This window comes from Haemaphysalis longicornis, unplaced genomic scaffold (genome assembly GCF_048455015.1).
Source record: "Haemaphysalis longicornis isolate Haplotype H1 unplaced genomic scaffold, Haemaphysalis longicornis Haplotype H1 scaffold_3, whole genome shotgun sequence".
Taxonomy (NCBI): domain Eukaryota; kingdom Metazoa; phylum Arthropoda; class Arachnida; order Ixodida; family Ixodidae; genus Haemaphysalis; species Haemaphysalis longicornis.
In genome coordinates, this window is record NW_027526335.1 from 213,812,333 (window position 1) to 213,833,431 (window position 21,099).

Here is a 21,099-nt window from a genome sequence, read left to right on the forward strand (position 1 = left end):
AGTCGTTTATAAATCCGGCAGGAAACACTCCGACGCCGACTGCCTGTCCCGCGCCCCCGTCGACCCACCACCACAAGACTCTGATGAAGACAGCGCGTTCTTCGGGATCGTGACGGAGAGCGACCTAGCCGCCCAGCAGCGTGCCGACCCCGACTTACGCGCCATAATCGAGTACCTCGAGGGATGCAACGTTGCCGTTTCTAGGACCTTCAAACGCACCTTACCAGCATTCAGCCTGAGAAACTCCGTCCTCGTGAAGAAGAATTTCAGCCCCGGAACAAGAGCGAATTACCTTCTCGTCATCCCCGCGGACCTTCGTGACGAAATTTTGGAAGCGTGCCACGACGACCCGTCTTCCGGACATCTCGGCACAGCCCGCACTATTGGAAAAATCAAGGCGAGGTACTACTGGCCCGGCCTTACCGCTGACGTCACCCACTACGTCCGGAGCTGCCGTGACTGCCAGCGACGAAAAACGCCGCCGTCAAGACCCGCCGGACTTCTACAACCGATCGCCGTCCCATCGAGACCATTTCAACAGATTGGAATGGACCTTTTAGGCCCGTTCCCTACACTCTAAGCTGTGTAACCCTTAATAGAGGTATACATTTTCGAATTTTTGTAACCTATAATTTATAAGGTACAAATGTAACCTATATCTTCGTAACCCTTATATACGTATACACGTAAGGGTTACTCAGTTATCGGTTACTTTGCCGCTTTCAGCATGTATACCTTTATATAAGTTACATCTACCGCCGTCCAAGGACACACACCTGGAAGCTGTCATGTTGAGCGCCAGGCGCGCTTTCGCCGGCGCCGCTGTGGCGACGCCCCGAAGACGCCTTTCCCACGAGGTAAACAAATATCGCGTTAGTGGAAGACGATATGTGCGACCATGCTGTCCATTGCGCCGTCTAAACTTTTGCGTTGGGTGTCTTTTGTTCGTCCCTTGAACAAACTGCCGGCCACTGGGCTAAAAGAGAAGTTACTTTTATAATTCCTACAATTGCGGTACTAAAAAGGTTGAAAATGTTGTCTTAATATATATGAATTGCATTACCTGTTCGATAACCGTTACCAAGGTTGTCACCCAAAAATCTTTGTGAGTATTGGCAACGCTTAAGTCTTATAAATAGGCATAACTAAATTTGATGTTTGCATCAGCTTTGTGCCCTTTAAGAAACCAGTATCAAACATGCATGATAGGTCTTTTAATAAATTGCGGGCATAAATTATAGCTTTAGTTAAACAACATTAGGCTTTAGTGAAACCAAGCTTTAGTGGAAACATGCACTTAATAGCATACTTCAAAACGACGCCAAAGTTATGATAACATAGCCTTAAGCCAAAAATTCTTGTCTGACAACTTAGGCCATGATTATCAAAAGAGAATTGCAGTACATTCACACATATTTGCGCATTTAACAGGAACACATTTTAAGAAGTTCGGCGTCAGTAGTTTTGAACATTCACATTTATTATTATGAAACACCTGTGGGCTATTTATTAAAAAGCAAAGCTGCGAACCACCCCAATGTAATTATCGTTCCTTAATGAATATTAGACGAGTGCGGATTCCTGGGCGAACTGGTGTTTCCTATATTGTTTTAGACTTCCAGGTAAAACTCGGTTTATTCATATATCCTTATTAAACCTATTTAATAAATGTTGCGTGAACAGCTTCACAAACGGCCAAATATACAGATTCTTTACCTCAATATTTGCACGGATGTCTGCAATGTATTTCAAATTGTTTGGTACTGCAATTGAACAATTTCAGACGAATTAGAGTTTGAGCTACATTTATAAAATGGTTCTCAGAGGTGCACTTTCCCAGTACAGCGTTATTGTCATGGTTCCCCACAGAAAAAACGCAGAATGTGGGAAAGTAGAAACAACATTTATTACAAATTCACTGTGTCATACAAAGCAGTGTTTATGGCTATGTTCCCTGCATTCTCTGTTTCACTCAGAGTCTAATATTACACTTGGAATTCACTTGTCTTTACGAATCCATCTTTACACTTCCCTCTTAGGTTCCTCTTTACAGTTCCAGCTGAGTTGTGATTCCCACGCCAAGTTATCGTTTTTTATGCAGCACTAACAAGTTTCTAGGCCGATTGCAATCTGTCTTTCGGACAAACTTTAAATTGGATCCATAATTTCCTGCATGAAAAAAGGCGCTTGGAAAAATTCAGAGATAAGCTTCGCAATTTATACGTAGTACACATGCAGGCACAAAATCAGGGCACGCTGAAGATTTCCCCGAGGTCATCTGAATGACTTGTTCCCTGCTGCCGCAGATGGAGGCATATATGTGAGGGGCCGTCACTTGCATTTCCCCACGTTGAAGAGCCATCTAAAGAAATTTTCAGAAAAAGAACAAAATCCAGTGCAACCATAAGCCCCTCACACGAAATCTGAGGCATGTGAAGTACGAAAAATATATTGCACGAAAATGAAGACGGAGACCAGAGAATGAAATGAAAGGCCACACGAGAGGAGTGATTTACGGCCTTTCAAATAATTTTACATCATTTCAGTAATCGTTACACAGAGAAATTCGGCCGCATTGTTCAGAACAACGCGAAGCCACTATAGTCATACCGGCCAACCTTCCAGAATTTTAATCGTGCCGTGTTCCTGTTTATCTCGCGAAATGTTTCTGCATGCTCACCCAGAACAGGCAGAAACTTTGGGCTACGAGATAAACTGACATACGTTTGCAAAAGAGAAAGCAAAAACATTTCCGCGCCTTCATGTGGAATCACTAGTACACGCAACAGAGCGAACGTCGCACTAAACCCAGGAAACGTGCTTTCACTATGCTGACGCCATCTGCGGCACATTTTTGGCTGTACTTAAACATCTGCCTCCCCCCCTTGCACTGGCAGTTTCATTTTGAACGAGGATCCCACGTGGAAGCCGAAACGTTTTTCATTTCAGTAAGGTGTTCTTCTACCGGTGGTTTCTTCCTCGGCTATTCGTAAAAAGGAATCGCCAACTTACATTTTTTTCTTCGTTCAATTGTGTTGTGGGATAGGATACATCTAGAACTTGCACCGATCTTCAAGTGGCATTCCCGGGAGGTCAGTACCTGTAATGCCTCAAAGGGTTATTTGGGTTAATATGTAATAGGCTTTAGAGCTGGGCAGTTGGTATACATTCATAGTGAGAGAACACCTCAAACTTGACAAGACGAAGAAAAGAACACAGCACAAGTCCTCACTAACAACTGGAGCTTACGTAAAGAGCTCTTTTCGAAAAAGAGTTCTTCTTGTTGGCTCTTCAAAACCACGCATCTTATAGAATAGGTAGAGTTGCTTAATAACTACAAAGCTCCATGCTGGGGACATCGTTATGTGAATTCATAAAGTTCATGTGGTAACGAACTGATAGAGTCACTAAACAGGAGGCAAAATAAGATACGAAATATAACATCGTAACACTTAAAGTAAGGCCTCGCATTTTTGCAAGTGAATCATACTTTTGTGTGTGCAGGCCTGGGTGCCATCTTTACAAAGAATATTTGAATGAATGAGTTTTAGTTATTGCATTTTCATACCGTTGTTTCCACGGAAATCAGACTTCATTTCAACTTGTGTCATACGCAGGGGAGTCTTGGGTGTCAGCTCAAGGAACACTGCCTGCAAAAAAAACAGTAGTGATCATAAGTCATAGCATAGGTAGCCAGATGCAATCACACTTTTCGAACAACCAGAAACCGATGAGGGTGCAGCACCCATTTTTACACCTGCACTTGTCTCTGTGTAATTCGTCACAATTTCTGTATCATCAAAAAAAAACAACAATCAAGCAGCCTGCATGCTGGCTCATACATACCATCATTCTGTAAAGTCGCTTTACTTCACTACACTAGTATCACGCGAGACAACCGTTTGCCTTGCAATACCACGCGAATAAATAAACGACTGGTTTGTGCGAATTGGAATAATAAACCCACTTAACATGGTGACAATGCTCCGCTACCTCAAAATGACTAACACCAAATTTACCCAATCAAGGAAAAGAATGACAAAAATGAATAGTGTTGTAGATATAAAAACTTTTTATTGTGCGGTAGGGCAAACTTTCACAAAAAAAGAGGCTTGTGCTGGACAAAAGTGAGTTTAGAAATTTCGGGCAGCATTTAGTGGACTACTTTTCTGCAGCACACACCTTGTGTTTATCCGGATATATTACTACAAGACCAATAAACTAGAATCCATTCCGAATATATGCAGCGAGAAAAATGAATATTTCCCGATGGCTGAAACAAAATGATAATACCCAGAGAATAGCGCGATAATATAAGACTTTATTGGGAAAAAATTAAAATATTCAAGCAGAGCTACCTGACAATTACATGGGCCAATAACTCGTCAAGTGCGCCCGATGCAGCCAACAGCGTAAACAAAACGCTCAACACGTGACGACGGCGCGCAGAGCAGAAAGCATGTCACGAGCGCCGTTATCTGTTATAATGTACGGGCTTTCACGATCGTCCGCTCTCGTCTGACGCAACGAACGCAAGCCCGTGATTTCATTCAATTGCCGTCGCGGGCAACAGAAAACGTCCAGCGAAGCAACCAGTCGGGTAACGAAAACCCCTCTCGAATGCTGCAATTTCAAATTGAAAAGCCTCCAGCGAAAAGATACATCCAATGAAAACACGGAAACCGTTACGGGAATATACTCACCGAGTTCGCTTTCACTGGCGCAGGGGCATTGGTCCAACATGCGAACTTGACGCTGGTCGTAGAAGAACGGGCCGTGTAGCGCTGCCAGTCACAAATGGGCTCGCCGCAGCCTCCGCTACTCACGCCGACAAATAAGTCTTGTAACAGCAATCCTCGCTTCATCGTAGGGGTATCACAACAGTAAAAAAGCTCGAGTGGCGCGAAAACGCGGCCACCCGGCCTGCGGGCGCCGCCATTTCTCTATATCCCGTCATGCAACAGAGAAATCAACGGCCGCCTGGAGAGAAGGCGCGACGAGCATCTCTTATAGGTTACAGGGCGTTTTATAGGTTACAACGCAAAGGTTACATGACAGATTTTGTTGATGTAACCTATAAATCATTAATGTAACCTATAAACCGCTTTTAACTTCACGCTTGTAACCCTTAGAATGGACTGGGATAAAGAAAACATCGAAATGGATCCATTGTAACCTTTATTTTATAGGTTACATCCCTTTAGAAGTTACATTATGGGTTACCAGGATTAGAGTGTACGTCACGATCACAGAACAAGTGGATTGTCGTAGCGACAGACTACATGACGCGCTACGCAGAGACCGCCGCTCTTCCGAGAGGGACTGCACAAGAAGTGGCAAAGTTCTTTATAAGCCAAGTTGTGCTGCGACATGGAGCCCCGGAAGTCCTAATCACAGACCGCGGAACGGCATTTACTGCGGAGCTGATGCAAGGAGTATTACGCTACAGCAACACGGATCACCGAAGAACGACGGCGTACCACCCCCAAACGAACGGACTAACAGAACGTCTGAACAAGACAACGCAGATATGCTGTCAATGTACGTTGACGTTGAACATAAGACTTGGGACGAAGTGCTCCCGTATGTCACGTTTGCGTACAACACGGCTATCCAGGAGACGACGCAGCTGACGCCGTTCGAGCTTGTCTACGGTAGAAGGCCGACTACGATGCTCGACGCCATGCTTCCGCACGTAGAAGACGACGACCTCAACGCCGACGTCCACGGATATCTTCAACGTGCGGAGGAGGCCCGCCAGCTCGCTCGAGTTCGTATAACGGACCAGCAGCTGGTGGATGCGGGCCGCTACAACCTCCGACGCCGAGACGCCGAGTACCAACCAGGGGATCGTGTGTGGGTTTGGACTCCCATCCGACGACGCGGACTCAGTGAGAAGCTCCTGCGACGGTATTTCGGACCCTACCAGATTCTACGACGTGTCGGCCAACTTACCTACGAGGTGATCCCCGATGGTGATTCCGGAACATCACGACGACGCACGCGGCCCGAAGTCGTCCACGTGGTTCGCTTAAAACCTTTCTACGGACGATAACGAATTTTATTTTTATTTTCGGACTGTCGCTTATGTTAGCATCGGGTCGATGCACTCTTAGAGGGGGGGTAATGCCGCGAACCATACATTGGGTTTGTTTATTTGTGTTTTGCTTTTACCGCCCGGCTGCGCCGGTCTGTGTTATCTCTGCGCCAAGGGAAGCGCGTGTTCCATTCTTTCTTTTTGTGCCGCATCTGTTATCTGTCGTGATAGGGAGAGCATTCCGATCTAACGTGAACAGCCCAGAATAATCTTCTTGGATCTACTATGTTCTCGATGTGAATCGACGTTTCGAGAACCACGCGCACCGAAAGATAAAAAGCCTGCAGTGCGGACGCCGGGGCATTCGATTCTGCGACGCTCGCTGACGCAAGTCACTTTGTTGACCGCTGCTTCGCCGCCTCTGTATTCTTTTGAGTTGTTAGGGGAGCACAAGTTCGCTCCAATAAACTTGTTTCTCCTGCAAGACAACTGCGTCGTCCTTGGCTTCGTGACAATATTTTGGACTGCGAATTGACTGCTAATAATTCGTTTTACATGCTCTGTGTTCTGTTTATTTGTTCCTACCTGTATGTAATGGTAATTCAAAAACTGTAACCATGAACTGCATTTTCTTTGCCATTTGTACTTTGATTGTTCCCCCCCTTATGTAATGCCCCGTGAGAGGCCTTTAAGGGTAAAATAAATGATGATGATGATGATGATGTAGCCTATAACCTATCTTAAAATACACTGAGGAAAAGTAAGCGATCATTTAAAACACCAAGAACTAACCTAAGCCATGAAAATTGTCGTTGAAATTAAACAGACAAAAATAAAGCAGGGAATAGCCGCACTTAACGCTCGCCCTTGGTATCAGGAAGCTCTATTCCACGACGGCAGACACACTACCCAGCGCCAGCAAGTCTTAAAAATTCGAATGTCGTCGAACGGCCCTCTAGCGATGGCTGCAGCGCTGATCTGGAGCGCAATTGGACGACACTCTAGACACTCCGTAACATAAGCACACGCATGCGCAGGCAGGCAGGCAGGCCGACTGACCGATCGATCGACCGTCCCACATACCCACTCGCTCACTAACTCGCCCACTCATCAGGAACTCGCCAATTCCTCTCCTACACACTCACTCTCTCACTCATTCAGTCACTGGCTACTCGCTCGCTCACTCACTCACTCACTCACCTGCCTGCCTGCCTCTCAAAGAATTCTAAAAACTCGGGGACATTGGAACCCAACGAAAGCGCGCGAACGTTATGACCGTCGCCGGGGCATCTCACTCAACTGGTGGCACCCAGAGACATCCTACAAGTACAAAACATCGATGCTCACGCGACGTAATTTTGGGTGGTTCCTTGAAATTCGAAACCAGCGCTTCGATAGTTTCGATACTTCCTCTGTTCATTGGCGATGTTCCAATTTCCCTCGAAGAGTTTGTGTCCCCTTCCTCCAACGCCCGGCACAACAAGGTGGCTGCTGGCTGCTATGGTTTCTACTTCAGGGGCGGAATTCGAAGTTGTGTTCGCTTCAGAAATGTCCCTTTCGAGTCCGTTTCAATCGTGACGCATGTGCACTTGTGAGGCCTATCACAAATTCATCCACAGAAACCGACGCCTTGCCTTGCTTGTGCTGCGTCTTGGCCAATTCGTCTGCTTTCAGCCAATCAAAGCTCACCCGAAATGAATATTTCCCAACGGACATAAAATGCCCAAAAACTGAGACGTCCGCCCCGGGATAGGGAAACAGCATGGCCTCAGGCGTCGGGTAGTTAGGCGGTGGTCCACGCTACGGCGCTTGATTCAATCAATCGAGCGCTCCTAGCAAGTACTCCTACGCACGTATGTCGTAGGCATACTTAGCTTTCTGGTCACACCTCGTGGTGCGATTAGGCCTAAGTAAACCAAAGAGCAAACCTCTTTGATGCCACCATCACGGTAACTGACAAAAGAAAAAAAATAAACACCCTGCACGTTCGATTAGACACGCCCAATCGTTGTCGGCAGGTGGCTTCGACCCGGAGAGGCGGAAGTGCGGCGAGCTCGTGGCGTGCAAGACGACGTACGCCTACGACATCGACTCCGTGGAGTGGAGCCGCAAGGCAGACATGAACGTAGCGAGGGCGTCGCACGGGGCGGCCTGCTGCGGCACGGCCGGGCTAGAGGGGGAGCGGCGCGCCGCTCCCCCTCTAGCCCGGCCGTGGCTGCGGCGACAGGCTGTTCGTCTTCGGCGGCAGGGGGCGCCTCGGACGGTGAGTGCGCAGAAGCGGTACTGTATACGACAATCAAGCACTGCCAAAGTATCCACCTATTATGAAATGTAGGGAAAGAAAACTTCCTGAAGTACTGCGTTTTAGGGTCGAGAAAACCGTGAAGTGGTTCGGTGTGAAAGATAGCCAAAAGGGATTACAAAACTCGCAGAAAAATTTCTTTCGTCCATTGGCAAAAAGCAGGCAAGGCATGGCCGTTACAATCACAGGAATTAAGCTTCAGCGCATTATGAATAGGTTAATATATTCTTAGTTAAAAAGGGTAAGGAGGAGAATTTTAATTACTCGGGCGAGATGATGTGCCGTGAACCCGATTCAAAGGACGCTTCCTTCGAACCTCACCACCATCATCATCATCATCATTACAGCGAGATTGCTTTTTCCAGAGGCCATGTTCAGCTATGGTGGCTAGAAGGCCACCATAGCTGAACACCCTTTTAGCCACCATAGTTCAGCTGTTTGGTTTAATGAATTCCCCTCCTTGGAGAAGCGCCCACAAAAAGCTTACAGTTTGCACACAACAAACTTTAACCTTAACAAAGTTTCGTAAAAGTCCCCAAAAATCAACGCTTAATCAGTCGTCAGGAATGGCTACCGATAAAGGTTGGCCACAATTTCGCTTAAACCTGCTAAAAAAGGTGCTACAACGATCGTCAGGAATGGCTACCGATAAAGTTTGGCCACCATTTAGCTTAAACCTGCTATAAAAGGTGCTACAACAATTAGAACATTTTGTTTTACACATGTTTGTGTCGCTCGCGGCCTGAATCATCCGGACGTCATGCATCCCGGCGCCGACATGAAATGTGTGTGCGGCCAGGTGCAGTGCGAATACAAAATGTATACCTCCTGTCACGTAGTCATCTTTATTTTCGGGAATCAACCTAGAATAACCTAATCTACATGCATCTGGTAGCTAATTGGAGCCTCGATGCCTAGGCGGCCGCTGCACGCCCGCAGTCGGCAGTCGGGTCTCCTCAGACAGCGCAGGATGAACCCACGGACCCCTGCTCACCTACTGACATTAAAGGGGCCCTAAATAAGCTTCTGAAAGTCGCCATTTCAATCACGCAATCACTAGAGTGCCCCTTCACGACAATGTATACCAAATACTACACCTCTGCGTAAAGCAGGGGCCGCACAAACATGCAACAAAGATGCTTTCTTTCTTTTCTTGCTCACCTACCGCTTCCTTGCCGCCACACTGCCGCACTCTGACGTGCGACAGACTGCTTGTGACGCACCCTGTGACGCAAGAAGCTCTGAACAGTACGGCTGTGCTATTGTTGGGCCCCGTTAAATGCTGTAGCCAAGCAGCGTACCCGGCTCTGGGGGAAACGCGGTTGCGCGCGGTGCTTCTGCACCGGCGGCACGGCGTATTCGCCCTGCACCGGTGGCACGGACGAATGTAGATCGTCGCCATCCGTTACACGAGCTTAGCTGAGTTTGTAGATATAGCGCGTCGTTTGCAAGGTATGAATAACGCTGAAAAACACGGAGCGTATCTGCGGGCACAAACGCCCGCTACACGCGCGACCGCGGCAAACATCTGCCTGCACGGTCGACAAGCAGCCCACTGGGCGGCATATGCACGATACGGCATACACCGCACGTGGCCTCCGCGATCGGCTACCGGCGGCAAGCAACGGCGCGCCGCCGGCAGCCGATCGCGGAGGCCACGGCTTGCCGCCGGTAGCCGATCGCGGAGGCCACGCACCGGAGAAGCTAAAACTTGTCACCGCCGGCCAGAGCGGGACTGTTGCTGAAAATCAGCTCGCAAATACGTGAAAGGGGGTGATAGTGCAGTGAAAGATATCGCGGGCGATGGTCGTTGTCGCGGCCTCGCAAAGCAGTGTCTGGATAACTGCGGCGATGCTAAGCCTTTTCCGAGACCTCGGTGGGACCAGTTCACCGCGACAGCGCCGCATGCCGAAACGCTAGCGAGCCGCGTCGGGGGTGGCAATCTTCAATTATTGTCGTTAGCGAGCATGTTGTTGTAATAGCGGAAACGCTCGTTTCCGTTACTATAAAACTGACGTGCCGACGCGTGCACGCCGGCGCGAGGAGCCGTTCGATGCGGGCCGGCCACCGACCGACCCCGCTGAAGCGGGATTCACACGACGGAGAAACCCTCTCTTTCTGGCCCGCGGGACCCGCTCACGTGACCAGTTTTAGGCTCCGCCCCTCGGTGGGGATCGCCCGCGGATGCTCCGGGAAAGAAAAAATTGGGCCCATCTCGAGCTCCCCGCGAGGGGGACTCGAGTAAATGCGTCGCATAGGGGGTAGGTGTATTGCGTTAACGTTTAGTGTTTGGGGAGTTGGTGGTAGTGAATGCGTTGTATCAGCAGCTTCTTGGCGTAGTTTGAACGAGTCAAGGATATAAGGCGCGTTCGTAGCCTCCCATTCTGTGTCGGCTTTGGTGCAGTGGGTACATTGCGTTCCGCCCGCAGGGTCGAGGGACCGAAACCAGGCGCCGGATAGTATTTTTTTTATATAGTGTAGGGGGAGGGGTGCGGACAACGACGGTGCGGACTACGACGTACGTCAACGCGGGTGACATCGTGAGTTACTGAAATGCTCTGCATTTAAAATGCCTCCGCATGTTTTCGCTCGGCGGCGGTGGCCCTCGGCGGGGAATGGAACCTGTTTTTCGGCGCTTTCGTCTGCTTGTCACTCCGCGTAGCTCCGCACGTGTGGATGCGCCGCCAAGCCGGATAAAGCCGGATAATCTGGTCACGTGCTGTTGACGTCACATATCTGTCCGCCTCCGCGCGCCTCCTCCACCGTCGTGTGAATCCCGCTTGAGCAGTAGCGGATGTAGTAGGCGGAGCTTGGCCGTCGTCTGCTAAAAAAAAGAAGCGTGACGTACCGCCGAGAGGAGCCAATGGCTGCGCGCATCTCGAACCTACCCTGTTTGTCTAGGTGGTCTTGCGCCTGGTCGGTGACGTCACCGCTTCCACAGTGCTTTGGGGGCGCGGTGAAAGAGGAAATGCGCCAGGCCTCGTTGCGAGCCCTTCTTAATGAAGGATAACTTAATTGGCTACTTGGCTAATACTGAACGCTTTTAAACCATTTTTGCGGCGGGACGTTCTTTGAATAGTACTCCAACGATTGCGCACGTAAAATCGCTACCTTTGGAACCCTGTTTAGGGCCCCTTTAACATTTTTGCACCGAAATGTCACGACAGCGTGATATCGCATCAGTGTCGTACTGGTGTCTGGGGCAAGACCTACAGAGATCACCCAAGGGCATCGTCGGGCGTAGTCGGTCCACCCAGGGTCAAGTGGAATTTGCATGGAGAGCAATGTGGTATCACAATTGAACTGAACACGAGTGTGCCAACCGGCCTTTATGTGGAGTGGGAAATATTTTTATGGCCGAGATAAGGTACGCTCGCTTCGTCTCAAGCGAAAATTCGCAAAAAAAATCGATCACCACACGTAAACTAGTGTCCCGGGAAAAAGGATAGTTCTGAAGAATGTATACGTTAGTAGCATAGGTTTAGTTCGGAACAAACTTGTGCAGGAACCCCAAGCGACAGCAGTTTGCTTTGAGTTGGACTCTAGCCTGAAACAAAGAATGCTAAGATGGAGGGGCGTCATGGCGTAGGCACGCACCTACGGACACGTTTTCTGCTGCAGACATTCACATTCTGTGCTAACAGATGACCTCCTTCCCTTCCAGAGCGATGTAGTATAGTTGCACAAGGGGACAAACACGATACACGAGGCAAAAATACCTAGCAGGTATGGCGCACTGAGAGCTCTATTAGACGGCCCGTCGGCTGCGGGACGGGATCTTCGAGCGGGGAAACGAGTGCCCAAAGGCGTCACTTTCCTCGCACATGCTCCGCCCTCACCTCGTCTAGAGTGTACTTTGTTTTTGGCTATGTGCCGCTACGCCTGCGCGAAAAGCCTATCCATTGAAAGATGAAGTGGCGGGTTTCCCGACGAACATATATGCGCCAGCACAATTTCTTCGCTGGTGGCGGGGGTATGAATCCATTTCACATGCGCACGTCACGTCATTAGATATTCCCCTCCTCTTCCCGCGGACCTCAACGTACCTTGAGGTGGGTTAAGGGAAGGGAGTGAGAGCATGAATTTAGCCCGGGGTCCTCGCCGGGAGAGACACGTGCGAGCGACGTCACCGACTGGGAGGAAAGGGAGCAGCGTCCTTCGTCGGCCTATATACAAATACCACCGAAGCTGGAACTGTTTGTGTAGCAACCATCCACCGTCCCGGCCACGCAGTAGCCACCTTCGCTTCTGCTCTCTGCCCCGACAAATTACGCATAGAGGTGGAACGTGGACCTACGTGATACGCGGCGTGGTGAGAGGGGGATTAGTTTCTTACCCCGGGTGAAAACTGTGGGGGACAAGTGCACGACAGTGAGTTGAAACTCAGGCCTTTCTCTTATTGGTTAGGACGTAGAGTCGGGTATCAGAAGCTGCAGTGGCAATGCCGATTGCTGCAGTGCCGTGGCCACGACCGAGGAGTACGACCCTGTAGCAGACATCTGGAAGGAAGCCACGCCCCTGGACGTTCCGCGCATGGCCATGGGGTGCGCCGCAATCGGTGACGTCATCTACGTGGTCGGTGGCATGACCCCGGAGACCGACGAGCTGTATCGGGCGCTGGACAGGGTGGACATCTACGACCCCAGGAATCACTCGTGAGTTCGCGCAATTGCGTATGTTGCGTTTTCAGAACCTGGTATTCTTAGCTTTCGGGCCGATATCGCAATTTTTACAGTAGAAATAATTGGATTCCTGTGCGAAATATCTGAGAATGCATGCGGTACACTCTTAATAAAAAAGGTCGTGAAAAGGTTGTAACGGCCGTATTTACTAACTCCTTACGAACCGTACTACCCCGCGGTTTTGTACGTAGGCTCTGCAACTAACAGCTGCATGGTTAGGAAATTAACTGAGTGTCGAAGATTACGTTCGTGCTTTTAACTGGGTTATACATGGCCAATTAGTGAACGCATGTAGCTCAGAAGAGTGTTATCGCTAGGACTTTACTAGGGGAGGTAGTGGTACTTACTACTTGCTTCAGTTAGTAACCTTGACTAGTTCTAAATTTACTACTTCTAGTTATTAAGTACCTAGTGTATACTGGGACAAGTAACTTGTTAGTTTTCCATTAGTTAATGCCCCGACCTTTTCTTTAGTTCGTTATAACGAACTCTCCGCTGACTTGATAGCAAAATGAAAGGCTCTGCAGGACTATTTTCCCTCCAGTTGGTTTAACAATCGACACTTGTAGTGTTGCGCTTCTTAACACCCCTATACGCGTAAGCAGAGGTCGGCAGACTCACTACTAATGAGTCCACTCACTCATCCTCATTTGGGTTCAAACTCACGTGTGATTTGCAGTTTGTGTGCGCATCAGACTAGTGTAGCGTCGTGAGTTTGAACCCGAGTGATTCCGAGTGAGTTTGAGCCTGAGTGAGTCTGAGTGCACAGTGAGCCTGCATGAGACCGCTTTACGTGAGACTGCGTGATGCTAAGTCCGTATGAGGCAGAAAGAACTGAGCCGGAATTTGGGTAGGCATGGGCATCAGTGAATTTGCTCCTGCGTGAATTAAGCAACAGTTTTCATGGACGTTAATTTTCATATGAAAGCCGCATTAAATCTACCAGTTCAAATGAGCCTATCAAATTATTACACGGACAACGGGCAGTTGCTGATCTTGTCTATTCCACGTGAATGAGGCCACTCTTCGCCATTTTGTGACCCGAAATGCCGATGTGACAGAGAGAGGGCGAGAGAGAGAGAAATACTTGATTCATATCGGCCCTTGTTACGGATATCGGGCCAACGAGGTTACGGGAATAGGCTTAGGCTTCCTCTTGTTTTTCTCGTTGTCGCTTGTGCCATGATTTGCACTGGCTGGCGGAAATTCCGACAGTGAACGGTAGTGCGAGGTTTGCTTTAATGCAGCGTTAGTGATTGGCAGCTGCAGTGCATTTTTCTTTTCACATTTACGTTTTCTAGTGATTTAAGTTTCCGAGACCTGCGAAGCATTCGTTTGTTGTTGGGATTTTACGACGCCCGGATTTTATGACGCTTGGTGCCACTTCGAGAAAGTCGTATAATCGGGGTTCTACTGTACTTACATTTGCTGGTAGGCGGCGCTGGTTGTCAGGGACTTGCAAGTATAGCTGTAATAAATCTGCAGCGCAAATTATTTCTGACCTGATTAAAGTCCCGAGATCGCGTCATAAAAAGCCCAAGAATTTACACGAGTTTGAGCCCATATGATTAGTGAGCCCGCGTCAATTTCCATCTTTGAATCCATATCAGTTTTCAGTCCACCTGCGATCTGAGCACATTTGAGTTCCGAGTCGACCTGAGTACATAGTTCTGAGCCCGCGTGAGTTCCGAGTCGTGCGCTCGCTATGAGTTTGTGTGTGAGTGAGCGTAGATGAGTTCTAAGGGTGAGAGGTGGTTCCAAAATTAATTTGTGGGTGAATCTGAATGAGCCGGTTCAACTTTGCCGAGGTATGCGCGTAAGAATATTTTGCGTGCCTTGACAATAGTAAGCCCAGTTCTACGGGAGGAGCCATGTGTCCGGTCTGGTGGACGTACATTGTACGACGCGCAGGCGTACCTATATTGGTGCACCTATTTTTTTTCTTGCAAGCGGGCGAAACGGCCAGAAAACCGCAAGATGTAGACTACGTGTTTTTGGGGTGCTTGCCCGTCTACAAGGACCTACTGGTTGTATTCACAAAGAATGCTATAACTACAGCCTTCAATTTCGGAGCACTTAGAGTGACTCCACCTGGAAAATTCCGACTGAAAGAACTGAGTCTGACACGATTAGAGTTTTAAAAATGCCCGCATATCTGCTCCTGTCGGCGTAAATGTCGACGAAAGACGATTTCGTGGACATTTGCCAAGTACATGCCTCCCTTCGCTTTCCCGCTCACCTCTCATGCTGTTCCTCTCCCGTCGCGCTCCTCCCAAGGTAAACACGCTGAAGGTTTGTTCAAGTTAATTGAAATTTACCGCGTTCCACTGCTCCAGGCCGGGTGCCTCGATGCCACCGGTGCCGTACGGCGGAGGCGCGCGTGAATCGAGGTGTCCTACTACAACGTTCATAGAAACACGTTAGCCTTGTCCACGTTCGTTCCAAGCGGAATGTGGAACCTATCTAGTGGAACCTTTCGTTGCTGTTGCAGTTGGATTTCTTACAGGAGTATTGACACAAAATTTCAAAGCGGAGGTAACTATGTAAAATGCTTCCTTTGAACATGAGATATGTCCCAGGAAGTTTGAACAGTAGCCATTCAGTATAACATATTTTAAATCCATTTTAATCTCTGCCCGGACAAGAAAGCCCAGAGCGGGCCAGCATGACATCATCTGCTCCTTGCCCCAAACTGCCGACGTCGGGGCTCCCGTGACGTAGCCGACGCGCTGGCTGCGGTTGGCACGCGCTGCTACTTCATGTGTACACGTCATGCTTCACGGGCGCGCGGGGATGGTGAAGACCATAGAGTTTCTCAATATTACAAGCTAGTGAGAAACTCTATGATGAAGACCTCCGCCGGCCTGGGCGCGCGCGTCCAGATCGGCAGCGGTGCGACAAGAATGGTGACGTCAGGTGCTACCTCCTGTCATGGCGGCCGCTGGGCGTTCGTTTTGTGAAACCGAAACTAAACGACGCCGTAAATGATTGTTTACGCTGCGATCGACCGTGTAATGTGCCATTCTCTGATTACTGGGCTAATAGGCACCCATAGCAGCGAAAAAAACGTAACACGAAAATTTCGTGTCAGTACTCCTTTCAATGCCGCCAGGAGCTACAGTAGCGCGGGCAACAGCAGGCGGCCGTCTTCTGCAATTGATGTAGTATTTCGTTTGTTATCGCAAAGACCAGGCATCCGTGAAGTTTTTAATGAAGGAACACTGCAAATGTCACTTATGTATTGATTTGCTGCCTTATATTTGCGTAATATCTTGTTCTTGTTCAACAATGCTGACAAGTATGAACATTGACACCGGGCTTAGACGTTTAGATTTGGCTGTGGGTTTATAAGACCATTGTGCAGCTTCTGTTTCTCTTTGGCCGCGTGGCTGAATCAACTCACAGACATACAGACAGACAGGCAGACAGGCCGAAATTCCTGCGTTTAAGTAGCCCAAGAAATACCATCGTCTTTAAAAGGCACGCAAAGTGGTGCTTGTACAGGTGGAGCGCGGGTCCCCCTCTGCCCAAGCCCCGCGCCTTCCCTTCGGCGGCCTCACTGGGCGAGCGTCTGTACTTGTTCGGCGGCTGCTACGACAACTCTGAGCCCGGGCTGCCCCTGGTCAGCCTCCGCGACGTGGACGTGCTCGAGTCCAGCGGGTGGGTCCACGTGGGCTGCACCGTGCACTCAAGGCACGCGGCGGCCGTCGCCGTGGCCGGTAAGTGGCTGCAACTGGCGTTGCCGGAGTGGAGTCAGCGGGATGAGTCATTGAGTAGAGCCGTAGTCTCCTCCAGAACTTTTGAGCCTGAGCGATGGGTGAGTATATGACGTCCCTGGACTCCTCATTTTCCTCATTTCTACTGTTCTCCTTTTCGTTTTTATGTAAAACTTCCGTAAAACGGCAGTTTTCTGCTTGTGTCAGTGGCAGGCTTACAGTATCAGACTGCACTCGCAGTACATGTATCGTCCCCATTGTGTACTGATGCGAGAACGATAATCGGCACAGAATAGACAAATGGGCTGGGCTGCACTTGGCAAGCTCTCCCAAATATTGTAAAGTAAGCTTAAAAGAAAAATTGAAAAAAAAAGAAAAAAAAATTGCACTGAAACGAAAAATTGCAACCAATGAGTCCTGCCGTTGACGACATATGGAACGGAAACTGCTTGGCGCCTTACAAAACTTGAAAGCCAACTTAGGTCGGCTCAACGGGCCATGGAGCGAATAACGATAGCAGTAATGTTAAGGTATACAGGAAACGAGATTCCTGGATCAGGGGATAAACTCGAGAAGAAGATATAGTCCAGGCAAAGAAAAAAATTGCACCATATCCCCGAAGGAAACTATGTGGTGATGCAAAGCATGGGGGTTCCGTGTAGGTTCCACATCGGAGCAGAACCGGCGCAGGCGGTGTCTCGGAGCAGAGCAGACTGAACGCCGCGCAGCGCGCGCACCTGCTTTTATACAGCTGGAGGAGAGGGGGATGGCGGAGAGACGCGCAAGCGCAGTGGGGGTGTGGACGGCGCAACAACAAGGGAGGGACATAGCCCCGACCATGAGATGGCTCCTGGAGCGACAGTGTCGCCGGTGTCTTCCTGGGCCGGCACGAGACGAGCACGCTTCCCCTTTAAGGGCTCCTGGAGCGACAGTGTTGCCGGTGTCTTCCTTAGCCAGCACGAGACGAGCCGAGCGGCGAGGAGGAGAGCGGCGTTATCACAGCTGGCGTGGAGAGGGGGACGAGGAGGAGAGGTGCGGACGCCGACGGATGACGGAGGGTCGACTAAGAGATGCTTTGCATCTAAAATAAATTGACTTGAGGAGGGCATGTGGTGAGATGAAATGACAACCTCTTTACCCCCAGGGTAACGGAGTGGATAACTAGAGGCGGGACTAGAAGGAGGGGAAGGCCAATAACTCGACGGACGGACGAAGTAAGCAAATTTTGGGGAAAAAGAATCGGGTTGAGCAGCGCAGTACACGAGCGGTTATGAGTCAATGGGAAAGGCCTTGGTCCTGCAGTAGACTGCAGGAGGCTGTTATTGGTGATGATGATGATAATGATATGAACGCTGTCCTTTACGCACCTGGCGTTGCATTACTGGACACTTACTCTGGTCATGTTATAGCACGTCATGTTGAAGCACGTCGTTAACCTGACCATGTTAAAGCACGTTGTTAACCCAATTAGGAGTTAAACACTGCTCTTCCCAAGCACGCCCTCCCGGCGACTTTACGCACTTAATCTGAACCCAAATTGTTGGAGACGAGGCAGACAGAGAGAGCAAGTACTACAGCCTTTGTCAAACTTTTCAAGTTCATGCGGAAGGTGCATAGGCCTGAAAAAAATTCTAAGTACAATCTTACCTCTCGAGCGAGGCTGAAACATTTTTTACCACAAATCTGGAGAAAACAGCTTTCTTTCGTACTGTTGTCAAACTAATTTGGTCACATTTGAACGTAAAGCTTTTGCCTCGGATTCTTTGTGAACACAAACCTAAAACGTGGCTTAGAAAATTTTGACAAAGACTGCACCTTTCAACTGTCCCAATGGCCGGTTTGGGCTTGTTTCTTCGCGTGGCTTGTCCTGGTCCACAAGGGTCAGTCATACCGGAGGCCATTACGGTGACGCCTACACGATGAATCGCGTAGGGTGCCTCGATTTACGCGCGTCCGCCGTGCGGCGGCGCTGGCATCGAGGCAGCGTAGAACTGCGCAGGGTTGAGCTCTCCAATTCATTTGCTGCGAATTAACCGATTTCCCGTACATCGCATGTACGCACGTGGACGAATGAGAATACGTTTGTTTCTGAAGACCAGCGTATGGAGTGATCAAGCTTGTCAACTACTGAAAAGCAGATAAGTTGGACTGGAAGAACTGCACGTTTTCAAGGATTGTTCTGGCGCAGACACACCTAGTGTGCTCAGAGAACTTCTTAAGGAAGGCGTTGGTCGATGCCAAGGTTGCAGCGTAGGATATTCTCCAAGGCTAGCTCAGGTTACGCCACACTCCGGAGGGCCACGATGGCTTCGCTCCTGTGGTGACTCTGACCGTCAACGACGAACTGGATGTGTACGCAGTCGGTCTTGAGCTTCCATGTGTTTCAACTCCTCCTGTTTTTTTTTTTTTTTTTTACTTTATACTGCCGCATCGCTTTCATCAACCGTTCCTTTATTTAGGTGTGATAATTCCTTCCCACGGTCGTTTCAGACACCAACATCTACGTCATCGGCGGCACCAGCAGCGTGCTGAACGGTCCACTGAAGAGGCCGGAAGTGTACCTGCAGGTGGACGACTGCTACCGCTTCCCGGCCGAGTACCCGGAAGCCATGACCGGCGTGGCCGCGGTGTGCGTGCCTCCCGCCACGCCGACGTTTCGCAGCAAATCCCTCACGTGCATGATCAAGGAGAGGCTGGCTGAATGAGGCACTTTAGTAGGCGATAGTTACACAAAATGTCGACCCGCACTCCAAATTTCTATGTATATATATAAACAATCCAGCTCAATATATGAGCACCGTATCACAGTTGTCATCGTTGTCGTTTCTCGTTGCTAATGACGACGACGCATTTTGTATGCCCAATGGTGTGAATGAGTCGTTACCTACCCGTGTTCGGTTTAGCAAAGATAAGGGCTGAGCGTAATGTGCTAAGCACATGTCCACCCTAAAAAGGAAAGTCGAGGCGAACCAACACCACGACGAAATTCGAACTTTTAAGTGCTAATGCACTTCTTAAGCGACCCTGAACCTGCGTTCACCGGCGATGTCCGCGCACGTGGAGATGGGCGCGCGCAGCCTGGCCGCTGACATGGCACATACCCACGTGGGGGATTGGCCAGGAATCTCCTCGTCTTCCTTGGCAACGGGGGCAGATGGGCGCGCGCTGCCTGGCCGCTGACATGGCACATACCCACGTGGGGGATTGGCCAGGAATCGGGCGTGAGAAGGGCTAATGCACCCGCTTAAAGGAGTACTGACACGAAATTTCAAAGCTGAGATCCGCTCTAGCAATCAAGTACAACGACAACACAAATAGGATAGGTGTCTGTGAATAAATGCATCTTTCTTTCTTTGTAGTTATGTGTGTGTGATCTCTCTTTCGCGAACATTACCGAACCGCGCAAATTCAACTCGTGCATTCGCACTTTCACATTCTTCCCCTCGGGGAAATGCGGGGAAATTTTTAGACCAGCAGAGCCTTGGGTAAATTGGACATCCTGCCGTTTAAACTGTGGGTCATAAGGTGGATGAGCCACAGTCCCCGCACCCCGCACTGCTGAGCTACTTATCACGAATGCGTCTATCGATCATTACCAAACAAATAGAATTTGACTCAAATCTTTCACATTTTAGGTACAGAAGGTTCTTTTTCTTGCAAACTTCTTGCGGCTGCTTCTGTGCAGTTATGCTTGCTATTTATAGCTTTGAAAATGTACCTGGGTTTAGTGTGTAACCGGCCCCTGTATGTAAATAAATCGGTGTGGTGTATGTTTAACTTGTGCGTTTTTATTTGGGAAGCATGTGGGGGCCCAAACGAAGTTGATGAACTGAAAATTATTGAGAAATGCTATGCATGCATACGCAACATACCTGCCCCTCATTTCCGTCAGTGACGGCTGAAAAAAAGTCAAAGGACGATGTGTGGCACACTTGCTATAGGTGCGTAAGCTTGGATTCGTGCTTTTATTAATGCCCTGCCGCATGAATGCTTTCTGTAATGCCCTGCTGACACATGGACTTCCTCACGCGGCGAGAGCTGCCACGGGCTCCGCCACGTGACGCCTTCGTTTTGCACACAGTGCGCGTTTGCCCCGAGGCCGCAGGAGTGGGAGCGGTTTTTCGCACTTGATATCACCCCCACTGCTCTATGCGCATGCGCCCAGTTGCTATAGCAACGGAGACGCGTCGTCTGCTTCCAGGACTCGGCTGCCGCGCCCCGCGGCCCCGAAGTCGAACGGGAGGGCGCGGCACGCCGCTCATCGAAACGCGCCGTCGTGGAGGGTGGTGAAGGACACGATGATGCTGACGTAGGAGGTAGATGATGAAGAAAAAGTCTGCATTTATTTACAGGAGACGACGA

At 49.4% G+C, this 21,099-nt stretch overlaps 1 protein-coding gene across 1 annotated transcript in view; it reads left to right on the plus strand.

Moving 5' to 3' along the window:
• The window catches only part of LOC144175692 (beta-scruin-like), a 106,236-nt gene extending 86,505 nt beyond the window's left edge, over positions 1-19,731 (plus strand). Inside the window, exons 16-20 of the mRNA XM_077704731.1 lie at positions 8,056-8,188; positions 8,250-8,300; positions 12,797-12,994; positions 16,526-16,740; positions 19,228-19,731. Of these exons, the coding sequence (XP_077560857.1) occupies positions 8,056-8,188; positions 8,250-8,300; positions 12,797-12,994; positions 16,526-16,740; positions 19,228-19,442 (812 nt within the window). The 3' untranslated portion in view covers positions 19,443-19,731. The remainder of the gene's footprint in view (positions 1-8,055; positions 8,189-8,249; positions 8,301-12,796; positions 12,995-16,525; positions 16,741-19,227) is intronic.
• Positions 19,732-21,099: the final 1,368 nt, after the last annotated feature.